Source organism: Lutra lutra, chromosome 1, assembly GCF_902655055.1.
Source record: "Lutra lutra chromosome 1, mLutLut1.2, whole genome shotgun sequence".
NCBI lineage: Eukaryota > Metazoa > Chordata > Mammalia > Carnivora > Mustelidae > Lutra > Lutra lutra.
Window position 1 is genome coordinate 120,048,444 of NC_062278.1, and position 17,218 is coordinate 120,065,661.

Consider the following 17,218-nt stretch of genomic DNA (forward strand, 5'->3'; position numbering starts at 1 on the left):
CTTGGAAAGCAAATCAGTAACAGACAAGCTTCTTAAGAAGTCTGATGATTTTACCACTAGAGACACTCCCAAGTTCTCCCGGGTAACAGGTTGGAAAGAAGATGTCTACCTTCTAAAGGAATTTCTCTGAATCTCAGAATCCCCAAGCACTAAGCCTCTTGGTTAAAGAACAGAATAAATGAAGAGAGCCCAGAGACAATCCTTTTGCCATCAAAATGTAAAGATGACACACTTGGCCTCCTACCCTATAAAAAAGGAAACAAAAAAACCTGTGCTGAGAATCAGACAAGGGAACAAATAGCTTCCTCCTGTGGATGATTTCCATGTGGAGCTTATCCTCTGGTAACTCAGCCTCAACACTCAAAGCTTCTTTTCAAGGTCCCTCTCACCCACTCAGAGAGCCATTCCATCTGGAGCGACAGACATTCATAGTGATAACACCCACAGCCTAAGAGAGGGTGGTACCCTTTATGTCAGAAAGGAGCAAGAGAAATGGCAGGGCTGTGTGATTTCTAGCATGGGGGCTATAAATGATGAAAGGAAGGGTGAGACTGTACGGTGCGTACCCTCCACGGAGCCGACATGAGCCAGACAGCTCAGAGCTTAGCAGGCACGAGGGGAGAGCCAAGGAAAGACACAGCTGCAGCCCTGGCCTTCCTAGTACTCACCATACTCCATGTACAGAGAGCTGGGTGTGCTGACTTCACTGCTTGGGCCAGAGTAGGGCAAGGGGCCTCTCAACTTCGACTTATCATTGCAGGATTCTAGTGTCAGTGACCACCAGGGAGTAAAAACACACATACGAGGTGAGCAACACATACATTCCCAACTTAGGAGTTTCCACATTTAACTGCTCCCATTCCCAATGCCCTCCCACGCAGGAGAGAGGTGGCACACCAGTGGGGAACAGTCCAAGAATGCAGGAACACACATGGAGGAAAGGAGATGGGGACTCAGTATATTCTAAGAGGAGAAGAGAAAACATGACCCAGAATGCAGCAACACAAAGGTGAAAAAGAATCAAATCAAAATGGACTCATGAATTCAGTTCTTTTTTCTTCCACCTTCTTACCAAATGTTCTAGGAATATTGGCCAATTTCCATCCTCTTGACAAGAACCAATGTAGAAAACAGTGACAAGAACCAATGGTAAAACAAAGGTAGGTACACTGAAACTTTTCTGATACCTTGACACTGGGCTTTTAAACAATCTCAGAATGGTTACACTAGGAAGACTAGGACACAGCCTCTCTTGAACCGGAAATGAACCTGAAATTTGTCATACCTATGTATTTAACCCGCTTCTGAATTAGAAAAACAAAATAAAATCCAGCAATTTCCTTAAAAGAAGCATCAAGAAAATGCTCGAGAAGCCAAGGACGATGGCCCTATATCCAAACGGCTTGGCCACAGGGCTGCACGCCCAGCCTTCCTGGAGAAGGAAGGGAGAGGTTTCAAGAGAAGCCTGGCAAAGTCGGAAGTGGCGGGGTAGAAGTTTTCAAGGAACAATGAGAGGCTGAGGTAGAGAAAGAGAGGCAGGCAGGGCTCGCAGGAAATGAGAAAATGATACTCTCCAAAGGAAAACACAAAATTCCCAGTGCTACCTAAGGAAGAGCAGGCAGAAAAGCAGGTGGGTGCCTGGGAAATGAGCAGGATGCTCTGGAGAGGGAATGACTGAGCTGCATCCAACCCACATCCCCCAGAGATGGTGCCAGCTTGTCAGCTGCTCCTCTTATTTAAAAAAAAAAAAAAAAAAAGCTACTATGTGATAAGAGGTAACTTTGTGTTTTCCTTGGGTCTCCAAGATTTCTGCTGGTCCTGGCAGTGGGCTCTCCTCACTACTAAAGACAGACCAGCAGTCACCAGGATGCCTTGGTAAGAAACTATGACTTAGAGGGGACCTTTGGGGTCCCCAATAAAATTTAGTGCCCAACACAAACTCCAACACCAGCACCATATTCCTTTACAACATGTAAAGGCCATCCAGCCTTTGCTTCCTGAGCTAACTACCTCCTGACATTGCTCCTTCAAGTGAGCAGCTCTGATTCTTAGTCCTCACACTCACTTGAGTCTTCTTACAATTTCTCAGCTCCTTAAGCACAACAATGCTCTTCCAAATAGTGGTCCTATCAACCTCCTCCTCTTTAACTTTCCCCTTTCCAAGCTAATTTACTCTGTGGCTTCCCCAGGAGGCCACAGCTCTCAGCCCTCCCTCCCTACTCTATCGTGCAGACATATTCTACTACTACTATCTCCCTGAACCCAGAACTGAACACAATATTTAATTTGAACACCACCAGGAAAACTAAAGAAACAGACTTAAGTCACTAGAAAACGCCTATGCAATAATGGGAATGGGGGTGGGATGGGACTTATGGAGGAAGGAAAATAGGTGAAAGAAAAAGGAAATGGGACTCTGGGAGAGGCAGAAAACATGCATCCACATCCAAGACCACAGAAAGGGGGGAAAACACATTCTGGTGTTAATTCAAGGAAAATAAAGTAAGCCATAGTAAGTACTCAGTTATTAAAAAAAAAATTCTCCCACCGATTCATCATGATGCCTTAGACAAATAGCAGGCTTCGGTTTCACCTTCAGGCAAATCAGGATTGACAAATCTTGACTCTGCCTCCCAGAAGCTGTTGGGAGACTGACTGAGGCATCTGGAAGTCATGGGCAGAAAATGTAGGATGCAAAGTATCGGTGGCATCTCAGAGACAGGTCCAAGAACCGCAGCAGGATTACCCAGCCTCGCCAGACTTGATTTGACACCAGAACGGAAAAGGAGGTTCTGAACTAAGCAAGATGGGCACAGAGGAGGAGGAGGTGGCAGACAGAAAGGACTGGCTCCCAAACCTGCAATGGGATCTTCAACTATAATGGTGATATTCCTGGGGCCTCCTGTTCGTAGACAGACAGGTGCAGAGAAGAGTCCAAACAGAGGAAATGAGAATAGAGTGAGAAAAAGAGCGTCCTTTTATCTAGCGGAGGTGGGGACTTAACCCCCAGGAGGGAACTGTAGTGCTGAAATCCTCAGCTACGACGAACTGAGGCAGCTGACTCACAAGAAGCTACGCACGACCCTCTCTCCCTCAGACCCTTTTGCTTAGGTTTTCTCTGGCTCCCCTTTCCAATGCAGGTTACTGTGGTTTCTGGAATCCATGTGGATTCAAGAATGGGGGCAGGGAAGTTTTCCATGCTCAAAGACCAGGGGCCTGGGCTACACAGACAGCAGGCCTGCAGCAGGAGATGTGAAGCGAGGAGCTAACCCAAGTACTCTTCACATCTAAGGAAGTTCGTGGGAAGACAGGCTTTGATATGGAGATTTTTTTTTTTCCTAGAGAGTTCCAATAAGGCAAACTGCATCTTGAATGGAAAACAGAAAAAAGTTTGTCACTCACAAGTTTCAGATGAGGGCCTCAGATCTCACCTTTCTAGAAATTATAATGAGAAATCAATGGCAGCTCCAGTTGCTACAGGAAATCTTCCTCTTTTTAAAATTTTTTTGTATTTTATTTCTGGAGCTTTCCTACCCAGAACTGGCTTTGAGCACAGAGATCCATGTTACACTTGCTGTTATGGAAGTTTTCCTACAAATGAAACCCAATCAAAGCCTGCCAGACACTAACAACCCATGACAGAAGATGGCAGGGAGATGGCCAAAGCAACGAGCCCCAGGTCTCCCATGCTGAGGGTGCCCTCTGCTAGCAGCTGGCGTTTGCGTGAGGATGGGCTCAGTGGCCAGGGCCTCCTTACCAGGCTGCCTTCCAACCTGGATTAGTGATGCAACAGTCAGCCCCCGCAACTGGTTTCCTCGGTCCCATCATCCCACACTCATCTATCCTAGTTTTAATGAGGAAACCCCAAGATCACTTTGCCTCTCTCATATTACACCTGACCACATTTCTCAGGAATCACAGAAAGGGGAGGAATGTAATGGGATTATTTTCAAAGCTCCTAAGAATTTCCCCTCTGTCTGAGAGAAACATTAAAAACTCAAACTGTGACAAGTCGCACTATCCCCTGATGCTAAGGAACTGCCAAAAGAATCCAGGGAAACGTTTACTATTTGGCAATGTATAAAGGAACAAACATCAATGTTCTCAGAGAGATCTCCTGGGTATTCAAATCACACTACCAACTTTCCTCTTTCTTTATAAGCAGGACAGCCCACCATGTCATCAGAAACATAACTTACTAAGTAGAGGCTGGTGACGATCATTACCTGGGGCTCCTCTGGAGGCAATGTTGGTGTCCGAATGGGAGCGAGTGTGGCTCTTCTTTGTTCCGCTGGTGGCAGTGAGTGTCTGCCCCTCGGAGAAGCTGGACCTGCGAAGGACGCTGGACAGCTGGCTCTGCCCACCTCCCTCCTGCTCGCCTAGGGAAGAGGCAGCAGAGTCCGGCTTCTGCGAGCTGCTGGAGGAGAACAAGTTGGAGCTGCTGCTCTCAGCATTGCTGCTGTGACTCTGACAGCTGGCAGTCCGGCCTCGGGGATCCAGGTTGCCAATGGCCAAGTACTCAGGCCCCTCGCTGGCATCGCTTGGAGAATCATTCTGGCTGCTGACCTGGGATGCTTCTAGGGGGCTGGTCAGAGTGCTAGAGCTCATCTCATTTGGGGTTGAGGGGGGATCCCCAGCTAATGAGGAGACTGCAAGCAGGGGGGCTTGGAAGGTCTGATCCTGCGCTGGTGAGACATGCTCTTTGCTTTCTTGAGGTTTCCGGGGAGGGCCAGAGAGTGAAAAGGAAGTGGATCTTCTTTCTAGGATATAAAAAGGGGAGAAAAAGGTGAGCTGGAAAGCTCTGGTACATAGGAAGGACTTCTCGACAACTAAGGGCCAAACTCCCTATCGTGAATGGGTGCCCGGGACACCGGTACCACCTTAGAAAAGGCGCATCATGTGAAATAAGCAGAAATTGCTTAGAAGCAGGTAAGCTGGGTAAGGTAAGGTAAGAGCGTGGGCTCTTGACACAGTGGCTTCGGTGCTTCCTGGTGTACACTTCCCACCTATAAAATGAGCAATGACAACAACACCCACGGCAAAGGACTGTTCTGAGGATCAGATGAAATAATACGTATAAATTGATTATAACAGAGCCTGGCATGGGGCGAGCCCTCAGTAAGTGTTACCTATTATTACTGAAATACCTTCTTGGCAATGGGGATTAGAAATCCAGGGGAATCTAAAAACATCTCTCTTTCCTCTACTACTTTCATGATTCTGCTAAATTACCTTAGGCTAGTTACTATACAACTTAAGATATCCACTATCAACACATGGAATGTGACCAAACTGCACCAACCCACAGCTCTATCTAGACCTTTGTGCACCCACAAAGTTCCCTCCTTTCCGGGGCTGGGCATGCATGTCCTGACTACCCCTTCCTGCCCCCATACCTGAGCTGTGGTTGGGTGCGGACTGGTGGAGGCTAGAGAAGGACCCAAAGTAGGGATGCTGAGCGTAGCTGGTTGAAGTCGTGCACGTGGATCCAGGCAGAGCTGTCAGGCTCTGGCTCTTGGTTACCAGCAGCGGGCTCTCATGCTTCCGGGCAAACTACAAAACGAACGTGTCCGAGCTGAGGACAGAGGCCCTGTGAGGAGGAACATTCAGCCCCACAGAAATGCTGGGAGAAGCTGATCTTTGGCAGCAGGCTTGGAACTACAGCCAGAGCCCGCAGGTTGGACATAGAGCCCTACTGCTCTATTCGAGCACACAACTTTGAAACCTTGAAGTCCTGTGATACAGCACAGCTTCTGAAATTGGAACCCCAGGCGGGACACTGGGAGCGCTTTATCATGGAAGCAATACAACAAAATTCTTCAGACTATGCACAAAGAGTCAGAAATCAGATCAGTGTTCATGTCCAGACCCTACTGCTTACCAACTTGGAGCAAGTGACTTACCTGCTCTGTCCCTCAGCTGGCTTCCTTTATAAAATAAGATTAATATCTCCCTTATAGAGTCATGAGAATTCAATGGATGACACATGTGTTCCAGGCACACAGAAAGCAGGTGGTAGGTGGTAACTAAGAATCAAAATTTTAAAACCACGAGAGAGGGGGGCTCCCTCCTGAAAAGGAGTCGGGACTGTGATTCCTTTCTAGCTGAGGCACTGATATTAGTAAAGGGGTAAGTGAACTGGACGGTTAACAATAAGCAATATCAAGCAACACAATTTTCTTTATACTTCAAGGATGAAAATGGTCCTGTGTCACACTAGGTCCTACCAGGTAGGACACTCTACAATCCTACTCTGGATTCAATCCTACCCCTCATTCAAAATCATCCTCTTCCCCTGGCTTGTCAAGCCTGCCCTTACGGAAGTGCTTACTCAGGCTACGGATTTTAAAAAAGGATTTAGAAAAAAATAGACACCTCCTTCCTTAAACAGACTTTATGCTTAGACTTTTTACTTCAGTAGATACTTAATGGTACCTCCCCTTCTTCTCCAAGTATTTTTTTTTAAACGAAAGCCTTTCAGTTCACAACTGCCTAAGCAAAGAAAGAGTTTGCTACAGAAGGTTCTATCATGGGGAGGCCCAGGGACCCAGCACAGACAGAGATCACTCCTTGCCCCCTTACCATAGATGCATCAAGCTGAGCCAGGAGGCGGGGGTTGTTCTGTTCCACGGCTTCCAGGCATTGGAGCATGGCCGTGACGTGGGCATTGCTTAGCAGGAAAGCAGTGTCTGGGGAGAGAAATGCTACCATTGCAATGGAGCCCAACAGGGAGATCTTTAGCTTCCCTGTACAGCCTGGGAGAGGCTCAGGGAAGGAAAGACACAACAGGTGAAAATGACTTAAGGAGAATCACGCCACTGCAGGGACAAGAGGAATCAGAGATACATAAGTACAGGAGAGGCTAAGTGATACACACGCAGTGTAGGAGAGGCCATGCCCAGAGGCTTCAAAGTCACAAAGTCCCAGATTTGAATCCTGGCTGTAGGTGACTTGGCCTCTCCAGGCTCTGCTTCCCTGGTCGGAAAACAGGGGTACAAATACCCAGCTCTCAGGGCTGTTGGGAGGGGTGCATGTATCAACAGAACATTACAGTGACTGGCACCTAGGAAACTCGGAGTAAATCGTGGTGGTTCTTATCGGTTTGCACCTGTGGGAGTCGGGGAAGACCTTGGCATCCAGCTGGACTGTGTTCTGCACAAGAAGGAGAAGACCAGATGCATCCTTCTGATTAGAATCTCTGTTCCACCAAGTGAAAGTATCGGGCCCTGGGGGGAGAGTCAGCCTCTCGAGGAAGAGTAAAGTGGAAGAGATGGAGAAGAGTGTGCGAGGATCCTGGGTGAGGGGCCTCCACGTACCAGTGTAGAATTTTCTGATGTACTGCCTGTCCCCCAGCAAAGGCCGGAGCTGGGCAGAGAGACAGTGCCGCTGCAAACTGTGCTGCAGCCACAGCTCAGCCACGGCGCGCCCGCTGTCACTGTCCCCGCTCTCACCATCCGCACCGCTCTCGCCGTTCTCATGCAGGCTGATGAACTGGGAGGCAAGGAGGCATGGGTCAAAAGGCACATCCTGGTAAAGATGGCAAGACTGAGGCCTAAGGACCTGAGAACTAAGTGGAGACAGGGAATAGGCAGCGATCAGAGGGACTCTGCCTCCAGGGAGCATCTAAAAGTTACAGAGGGAGGACAGGGGAGGAAGGGATTAGCAGCCCCACTGCTGGACTAGACCACTGGAGAAGACTGAAGCAGTTGTGACCTGATATGCAGCTCTAGGAGAGGACAAAGCTGCTACATATGTCTCTTTATGTTCTAGATCTGAAGAGACATCTAGCCTACGGTACTCAGAGGAAGGATAAACTTGACCTCTTGGCTGCTCTCACAGAGTCCTCCGTTTCAGGTGGTCTATGGAAAATAATGCAACAAAAACCTGGGGGGAAAGGATCTGGGAGGATGTCACCTAAGATTCGCCACCAAAGAGAAGCCATCTGAGCATCTCGTTTGGCTCTAGTCATAGCATTCTCTATTTGGAAGCTCCTTCTACTTGGCTGTTTCTAAAAGTAAGGTCTCACAGGCAGCTTCTAAGAAGAAACAACCACAGCAATATATTTTAGAAAAGGAAGTTAGCTGGAGGTGAAGGGGAGGGGTGGTAATAAAAATTATGTGAAAAGGACAAAGAGAGTCTATGTAAGAAAACGACTGGGCTCTGGATTTTTCTCACAAAAAGAGGCCAGTCTGACACCTTGTGATTTGGTTCCCGATCTTTTAAAAACAAATTACTCTTCCTGACATCATCTCAGCAATGAACCTGGCAGTGGGTGGGATATACCTGAAACAAAACTGACTAGATATTGATAAGTATAACAGATAGATATTTCAGGGTTCTCTTAATTTGGTATATATTTAAAATCTTCCATCATGAAGAGTTAAGTAAATATATACATACATTGGGCAGTGATTGCTCTGGAACTAGCTGGCCAAGTCACTAACCTCCACGAGCTGTTACCCTGATCGGAAATCTCAGTCCCGCTTCCCCAACCATTTCAGGGAACCTCTTGACATTTTCCTCGGATTTTGAACAGCTTCATTCTGATCCTAATATGCAGATCTTTTAAAAATAACAAAGCTTTTTCACCCCTTCCCCAGAGGAGAGAAAATGGGTCTCGGGCAACGGGTCTAACGGGGTTTATTTTTTAAGGCAAATAATCCTCCCTTCCAAATTAGTCCTACAGGAATAACTTCCTCAGTTAATAGGAACCTTGACACACACCATCTTTCTAGCCTAGGAGACTCTTCAGACAGAACATCAAACAACAAAGCCTTGTGGTTACTTTTCCTTTCTTACCTTCTCCACATGAAGGGCTGAGTGGGGACTGAGCCAGCGGATGTCCTTCACAAACTGCCAGTAATCAGTCTGGCGGCAACAAACCTGCTGTGGGAACATACAAGGTGAAGAAATCACTACCACTTTAGACCAAATCTAGTTCTGGTGTTGACATTCAAAGACAGAAGGAGAAAAAAGTCTAACCTTCCCTGCCTCAACAAAGGTTCTCAGCAGCAATCAGGAGATAAACACCTGTTCACCCTTTTTAAGGATAATGTTAAAACCATTTTTAAAAAGATTTTATTTATTTATTTGACAGAGACACAGTGAGAGAGGGAACACAAACAAGGGAAGTAGGAGATGGAGAAACAGGCTTCCCATGGAACAGGGAACCCAATGCGGGGCTTGATCCCAGGACTCTGGGATCATGACATGAGCCAAAGGCAGACGCTTAACAACTGAGCCACCCAGGCGCCCCCAAAATCATTTTAATTGTTCTTTTTTTTTTTTAAAGATTTTTATTTATTTATTTGACAGAGAGAAATCACAAGTAAGCAGAGAGGCAGGCAGAGAGAGAGGAGGAAGCAGGCTCCCTGCTGAGCAGAAAGCCCGATGTGGGGCTCGAACCCAGGACCTGGGATCATGACCTGAGCCGAAGGCAGCGGCTTAACCCACTGAGCCACCCAGGCGCCCTTAATTGTTCTTTTGATCAGCTAATGCATGCATATAACATAGAAGGTCACACAATGAAAATAACCTGATGTCTCCCTTAACTCTCCACCATTCAGCCCTAGAAGGTAAATCTTAAAACTAGTGAAGAGTTTAAGTTATTTGTTAAAAATCAGAGATGTATGGCTTCAGTTCTTACTGCAAAACCAAGTAAGGAAAGACCTGCTTTTCCCATGCTATCCAGATCAGGAAAGGGCTGTATTTAGAGTCAAAGAAATGATCGATGCTAGATAAAATAGTCTCATACTGGAGAAAGCCTGAACTGGAGAAGGCAAATGTTTATACTAGGAAAATCTAATTCTTATTTTTTAAGAATCCGTTCTAAGATTACTGGGCACAGATTAAAACTGAAATCTAAATAATTGAGAAGTACAAACCTAGCACAAGCATTAAGAGACAGACTAACCAACATTACAAAACAAACAGCCTAGAAAGAGTCCTTAAATTGGAACTTAATATATGACCCAAAAAGCAACTGAAATATCATCTCAAATGGGTGGGTTCTCACCTAGACTGGTAAGGCAGAAGTGATAATAAGAGGTGTCAACTGTACAGGCTCTTTTGCCAGCTGGAGTCATGGAGACCTTTAAGATCTTGGCAGCAGTGTGGCAGTGTTCTGATCTCTGTTCTGTGGCTTCGTGAACATTGAGTGGCCAGGGATGGGCAGCAGTGTGAATATCAACTCCAGCATGTCCTCTGGTTAGTTACATCTATGTGAATAGGATCTAAACCTGGTTTCCCTTCTTTAGATAAAATTCTAGGCTAACTCAGAAATAAAACTGGGGACATCACTATAGATATTATGGACGTTACAGAGGAATACTATCAACAACTCTACGGTCACTAGTGTGACAACCTAGGTGAAACAGATCAATTCCTTGAAAGATACAATCTGCCAAATCTTACCAGGAAGAAATAGATAACCTAAGTAGGCCTATATCTCCTAAGAAAAATGGAATCAACAATTAATAACTTTCTAAAACCAAAAGCACCAGGCCTAGATAGGTTCACTGGTGAATTCTACTAAACATTTAATCACGCCAATTCCCTATAGTCCCTTGAAGAAAATACAAGCAGAGGAAAATACTTTTCCAAATCATTCTATGAGGCCAGGATTATCTTAACACCAAGACCAGGGAAAAAAAACACAAGAAAATTATGGATCAGTATCTCTCATGAACATAGATGCAAAATTCTCAAAAAAAATTAGCAAATCAAATCCAGAAAGAATTATACGCCATGACCAACCAGGATTTACACCAAGTATGCAAGGCTGGTTCAACATTCCAAATCACATCAATGGAATGTGATGGTATTCATTACATCAACAGCTAAATAAGAAAAAAAAAAAACACATGATCATATCAGTAGATGCAGAAAAAGCATGTGACAAAACCCAACACCCACTCATAATAAAAACTCTCAGTAAACTAAAAATAGAGGGAAACTTTTTCAAATTGATAAAGAGCCTACAAAAACCTATAGCTATCATTATACTTTAATGGTGAGAAGCTCAAAGCTTTTCCACTAAGATCAGGAAAAAAGCAAAGGTGTCTTCTCTTTCCACTACTTTTTAACATCTTTCTTTTTTTAAAAGATTTTATTTATTTATTTGACAGACAGAGATCACAAGTAAGCAGAGAGGCAGGCAGAGAGAGAGAGAGGGAAGCAGGCTCCCCGCTGAGCAGAGAGCCCAATGCAGGGCTCAATCCCAGAACCCGGGGATCATGACCTAAACTGAAGGCAGAGGCTTTAACCCACTGAGCCACCCAGGCTCCCCTCCACTACTTTTTAACATCCTAATGGAAGTCCTAACTAATGCATTAAGGGGGAAAAAAAGGACATAAAAGACAAACAGATTGGGAAGGAAGAAATAAAACTGCTTTTGTTCATAGATGACATGATTATCTAAGTAGAAAATTCCAAATAATCAACCCCAAAATTCCTGGAACTAGTAAGTAATTATAGCCAGATCATAGGATGCAAGGTTAGTATGAAAACCAACCACCTCCCTATATATCAGCAATGAGCAAGTGGAATTTGAAAATAAGAACACATTACCATTTACTCTAGCACTCCCAAAAATGAGATACTTAGATATAAATCTAATAAAATATGTATAAGATCTGTATGAGGAAAACTATAAAACACTGATAAAAGATAGCAAAGAACTAAATAAATACAGAGATAATCCATATTCATGGATAGGAAGACTCAATATTGTCAAATGTCAGTTCTTCCCAACTTGATCTATAGATTCAATACAATCCAATCAAAATCCTAGCAAGTTATTTTTTGGATATCAACAAACTCATTGTAAAGTTTATATGGAAAAGCAAAAGACCCAGAATAGCTAAAACAATATTGAAAGACAAGAGCAAAGTTTTTCTTCAAAAAGGACTGACACTATCTGACTTGGAGACTTATATAAAGGCACAGTAATCAAGACAATGTAGTATTGGGAAAAAAACAGAAAAACTGATCAGTGAAACAGAATAGAGAGCTCAGAAACAGACACATAAATAAAATCAACTAACCTTTGACAAGAGAGCAAAGGCAATACAATGGATCAATGATAGTATTTTCAACGTGGTGCTAAAACATTGGACATCCACATGCAAAAAAATGAATCTAGACACAGATCTTACACCTGTCACAAAAATTAAGTCAAAAGGAGCCATAGACCTAAATGTAAAATGCAAAACTATAAATCTCCTAGAAGATAACACAGCTAGAAATCTAGATGACCTTGGGTATGGTAATGACTTTTTTGATACAAGACCAAAAGGATGACCCATGAAACAAAGAACTGATAAGGCAGACTTCCCTAAAATTAAACACTTTTGCTCTGTGACCAACAATGTCAAGAGAAGGAAAAGACAAACCACAAACTGGGAGAAAATTTTTGCAAAGCCGCATATGATAAAGGGATGTTATCCAAAACATAAGAGGAACTCTTAAAAACACAACAATAAGAAAACAAACAATATGACTTTAAAAAATGGGCCAAAGACTTTGACACCTTGCCAAAGATATACAGATATGTAAATAAGCACATGAAAAGACATGCCACATCATATATCATCAGGGAGATGTAAATTAAAACAACACACTACCACTATATACTTATATTAGAATGGCCCAAACCCCAAACAATGCCAACACTAATTGCTGGTGAGGATGTGGAGCAAAGGAACTCTCATTCATTGCTGGTGACAGTGCAAAATGGTACAGCTACTTTGGACTTTTTATTTTTTCTCATTTTTAATTTTTTTATTTGACAGAGGGAGAGAGAGCACAAGTAGGCAGAAGAGCAGGCAGAGAGAGAGGGGGAAGCAGGCTCCCCGCCGAGCAGAGAGCCCGATGTGGGACTCGATCCCAGGACTCTGAGATCATGACCTGGGCTGAAGGCAGAGGCTTAATCCACTGAGCCACCCAGGAGACCCAGTTCAGCTACTTTGGAAGACAGTTTAGCAGTTTCTTCCAAAACTAAACATACTCTTGCTATAGTAAGTACTATGAATTGTATAAGACTGATGAATCACAGACATGTACCCATGAAACAAATAATACATTATATGTTAATAAAAAAAGGAAAAAAATAACTATACTTACCAACTTTGAAAAAAAAAAGACCTAAATTAAACTAAACATACTCCTACCATAGGATCCAGCAATTACATTCCTTGGTATTTACCCAAAGGAGCTGAAAATTTATGGCCACACCAAAACTTCTATAAAAACTTGATGTCATGGGGCGCCTGGGTGGCTCAGAGAGTGGGCCTCTGCCTTCCGCTCAGGTCTGATCCCGGGGTCCTGGATCAAGCCCCATGTCGGGCTTTCTGTTCAAAGGGGAGCCTGCTTCCTCCTCTCTCTCTGCCTGCTTCTCTGCCTACTTGTGATCTCTGTCTGTCAAATAAATAAATTAAAAAAAAAAAAACTTGATGTCAAATTATGTAGAGGCAAAATGACTTTCAAAGTTAGAAGGAAAAAAAACTAAAAATGTTGGTTTTATACTCACATTATAGGATCTTTAAATTGCCAGCCCAGCATAAAGAAATTAAAATCGTAAGTCCTGTATCACAGATTATGAGTACAAGGTATTCAAGGAAGATGATATGAAACTTCATCAGTGGCTCCATACTCCCAGAAAAGGTTTTGGCTCTATTATCTAAAGACTGTTGAACAAATGTAATTTTAGATGTTTTAAAATAAAATAAAATGTGTGAGTGACTCCTTAACTGCCCTCACTTAATCAGAAAATGATTCAGATCACATTGTATAAGATTTTCCTGTCTTATCCAAAAATGATGAAGCAGTTAAGGGGTAAATAGAATGACAAATGTTTGAATGTCGGGGGAAAAAATCAACAACATATGTCTTTGTACAAGTGAGGGGCTATTCCTACCATAATGAAAAGCTACATAATTAAAACTGAGTGGTGATGACACAAAATAGAGAACAAGAGACCATAATAAAAAAACCCAGAAATAGAATCTGTGTGTCAAGAGAATTAAGTATATTCAAAATAAATTACAGATGAAATGGTTTAAATGTAAAAAATTGGGTCATTAATAGAAGAAACCATGGAGAAATGTTTTTAATATCGTACAGTGGGGAAGCCCTTTCAAAGCATCATACAGAGCCCAGAAGCCCTGAAAGAAATGATCAATTTGACTTACTAAAATCAGAGAGGTGCCTGGGTGGCTCAGTTAAGCGTCCAACTCTTTTTTTTTTTTTTTTAAGATTTTATTTATTTGTTTGTCAGGGAGAGAGAGACAGAGAGAGAGAGAGAGAGCACACAAGCAGGGGGAGCTGCAGGCAGAGGGAGAAGCAGACTCCATGCACATAGCAAGCAGCCCACTGTGGGACTTAATCCCAGGACTCTGGGATCATGGCCTGAGCTGAAGGCAGCCATTTAACTGACTGAGCCACCCAGGTGTCCCTAAGTGTCCAATTCTTGATTATGGCTCAGGTCATGATCTCAGGATTATGAGATCAATCCCCGTGTGGGTCTCCATGATCAGTGAGGTGGGGAGTCCTGCTTGATATTCTCTCTCTCCCTCTGCACCTCCCCACCACGAGTGCATATGTGTGTGTGCTCTCTAAAAAAACAAACAAATAAATAAATAAATAAAAGATTCTCTGTCCCTCTCCTTCTGCCCCCCCATCAGATATTTCTGCATATAAAAGCCACCATTTGAAATGGCAAAAGACAAACCAGGAAAAAATATTTGCAATTCACATTACAGACAAAAGATTAATACCATTAATAAAGAACTCTTACAAATCTCTGGGAAAAGACTAACAATCTAAGAAAAATGGGGGAAAATTGGAAAAAGTTCACAGAAAAATAAGGCTCTCATAAACATCTTTGATAATGAGAGAAATGTAACATTTACCTATCATATTGGGGATAGTTTACAGTTTAATAACACGCTATACTGGTGCAAATACTCTTATACCTTGTTGGTGAGGATGTAAATAGGCATAACTTCCTGAAGGGCAATTTAGCAGTATCTATCAGAATTGAAATGCTCATAACCTTTAGCCTAAAAATTCTACTTCTAGGAATATCCTATGGTAAAGGATTTATCCATTATAGCACTGTTACTAACTATAAATGACTGGAAGTAATCTAAAAGTCCATTACCAGGGAACTGGCTACATAAATTATGGTACATACAATGGAATATTATAAAATGATAGATGTAAAAAAGAAAAAAAATGCTTTATATAATGATTTGGAATGAATCACAAGATATATTAAGAGAAAAAACCAAGATGCAGAATAGTAATTATAGCATGCTTTTATTTGTGTGAAAAAAATCAGGAAGTGTAGCAAAGAAAATTATTCATAAAGTCTTTTATAAACATAAAAATTCTCTAGAAAGAAACTGGTAAACAGTAGTTACTTATAGGACTGGAAGGAAACAAGATATTTCACTGACTATAGTTATATGCTTTTTTAAAACCATATAAATGTATTGTTTATTTAAAAAATTAAATATTTTATTATTTTTTTTTAAAGATTTTATTTATTTATTTGACAGAGAGAAATCACAAGTAAGCAGAGAGGCAGGCAGAGAGAGCGGAGGAAGCAGGTTCCCTGCTGAGGCAGAAAGCCCGATGTGGGGCTCGAACCCAGGACCTGGGATCATGACCTGAGCCGAAGGCAGCGCCTTAACCCACTGAGCCACCCAGGCGCCCCATAAAAAATTAATATTTTAAAAGCAAGTTACAGAATGATATGTATAATATAATCTTAATATTTAAAAAGCACATAAATGTGTAGAAAAAAATAAGATCTACCAAAATGTTAAGAGCAATAATACTTGGTGTTGACTTGAAGGTGATATTTACTTTCTTCAAATTCTTTTTTGCTATTTTCCAACAAATAAAAATATGTAACTAATATATCCAGGGGAAAAAAAAAAAACACAGAAGTCTTTGTGTTGTTACGGTTATTTTAAAAATTAGACCACCTATATTGCCAAGAAGAGGCTTCTTCTTGGTGGTGGAAAAGAGGGGGATCTTTTTATTTCTCGTATTTAGCTGAGGAATCTTAGGGACTGAATGTCTCCACATTTCTAAGCAGTAGAAAGGAAAAGATCAAATATGCCTTGCCTTACGGGAAAACTAAAAGGTAGCCTAGATGTAGGCTGTCAAGAAAAATGAGATATCTCTAAAAATATGATCATGATGTTATAGCTTTCATAAGGCCCTGAGTGATTTAAAAAATAAAGTTCACATTCCATAACACATCCTTATGAAAGCACAGAATAGATATGACCAGCATGAATCACTGTATCCCTTCCCCCTCTCCAAGGGCACAACACCCAGAATAGCTTCCTGATGACGCAGCAGCCAGAAGCCTTTGAAAGCCTTAATCTTTCGGGAGGAAATGAGAGGGAAAAATAAGTCCCTGACACAGCCATTAATTGTTAGGTCTTCACAAGGCAGAAGAGAGTAGCAGTGAAACGGTATGGATTTCTGGTCATGATTCTTTCCACTACAGTCTGCAGTTGAAAAGTATGTGCATGACAGCTTTGCCTGGTTTACTCTGTTTTCACTTATTAACACTAATTGCTTTTTGCAGATGACCATAAACTTTAATATTTTTCATTCTGATAACCACATGCTTTCACAGATATCACTCGTTAATAATTCTAACAAGATACGCTAATACTGTTTCGCATTTACCAAGCATCCTTCATTTGGAATCCCATTACTTTACTATTTCATTATGACATTTTCTCTTTCTGGCACAGATGGGAAAACTGTCTTGTAATATGGGGAAGTGATTACTCTAGACGACAATGTAAAATTAGTAACAGAGCCAAGAAAGAACCTTTTGCTATCAAGATGCAAGTGCTTAACCACTAAATGGTAGCGACACTAATCTGGTAGTTATTTTGGTCAGTCAGCCTGGGAAACTTATATTGAGTTTTTATACAACATGTGGCATGATTCCCAAGGTTCTGGCTTGGGAGACTAAGTGGTTGGCAATGGCCACAAATCAGTGTTAAAAATAGGAGGAAGGGCAATCTCATGAGGAAAATAAGTTTGTTTTGGGTCATGTCCTGCTTGGCCTATACGACAGACTGCTAGATGTAACCTATAGCAGACAGCTAGTCTTACGGATCTGGAGTTCAGCAGAGGTGTCTGAGCTGGGGGTCTTTAGTACATAGGTGATAGTTAAAACAATTGC

At 42.5% G+C, this 17,218-nt stretch overlaps 1 protein-coding gene across 9 annotated transcripts in view; it reads right to left on the reverse strand.

Annotated features, from left to right (window-relative positions):
* Positions 1-17,218, reverse strand: part of RUBCN (rubicon autophagy regulator) — a 55,852-nt gene that overhangs the window by 19,113 nt on the left and 19,521 nt on the right. For 4 of the 9 annotated variants that reach the window (XM_047734516.1, XM_047734480.1, XM_047734512.1 and 1 more), the window contains exons 3-9: positions 8,800-8,886; positions 7,317-7,491; positions 6,583-6,689; positions 5,397-5,553; positions 4,227-4,760; positions 2,858-2,902; positions 669-764 (exon numbers count right to left, since the gene is read on the reverse strand). In XM_047734516.1, coding sequence (XP_047590472.1) covers positions 669-764; positions 2,858-2,902; positions 4,227-4,760; positions 5,397-5,553; positions 6,583-6,689; positions 7,317-7,491; positions 8,800-8,886 — 1,201 coding nt within the window. The remainder of the gene's footprint in view (positions 1-668; positions 765-2,857; positions 2,903-4,226; positions 4,761-5,396; positions 5,554-6,582; positions 6,690-7,316; positions 7,492-8,799; positions 8,887-17,218) is intronic. The other 5 variants (XM_047734502.1, XM_047734494.1, XM_047734488.1 and 2 more) reach the window with 4 other exon arrangements.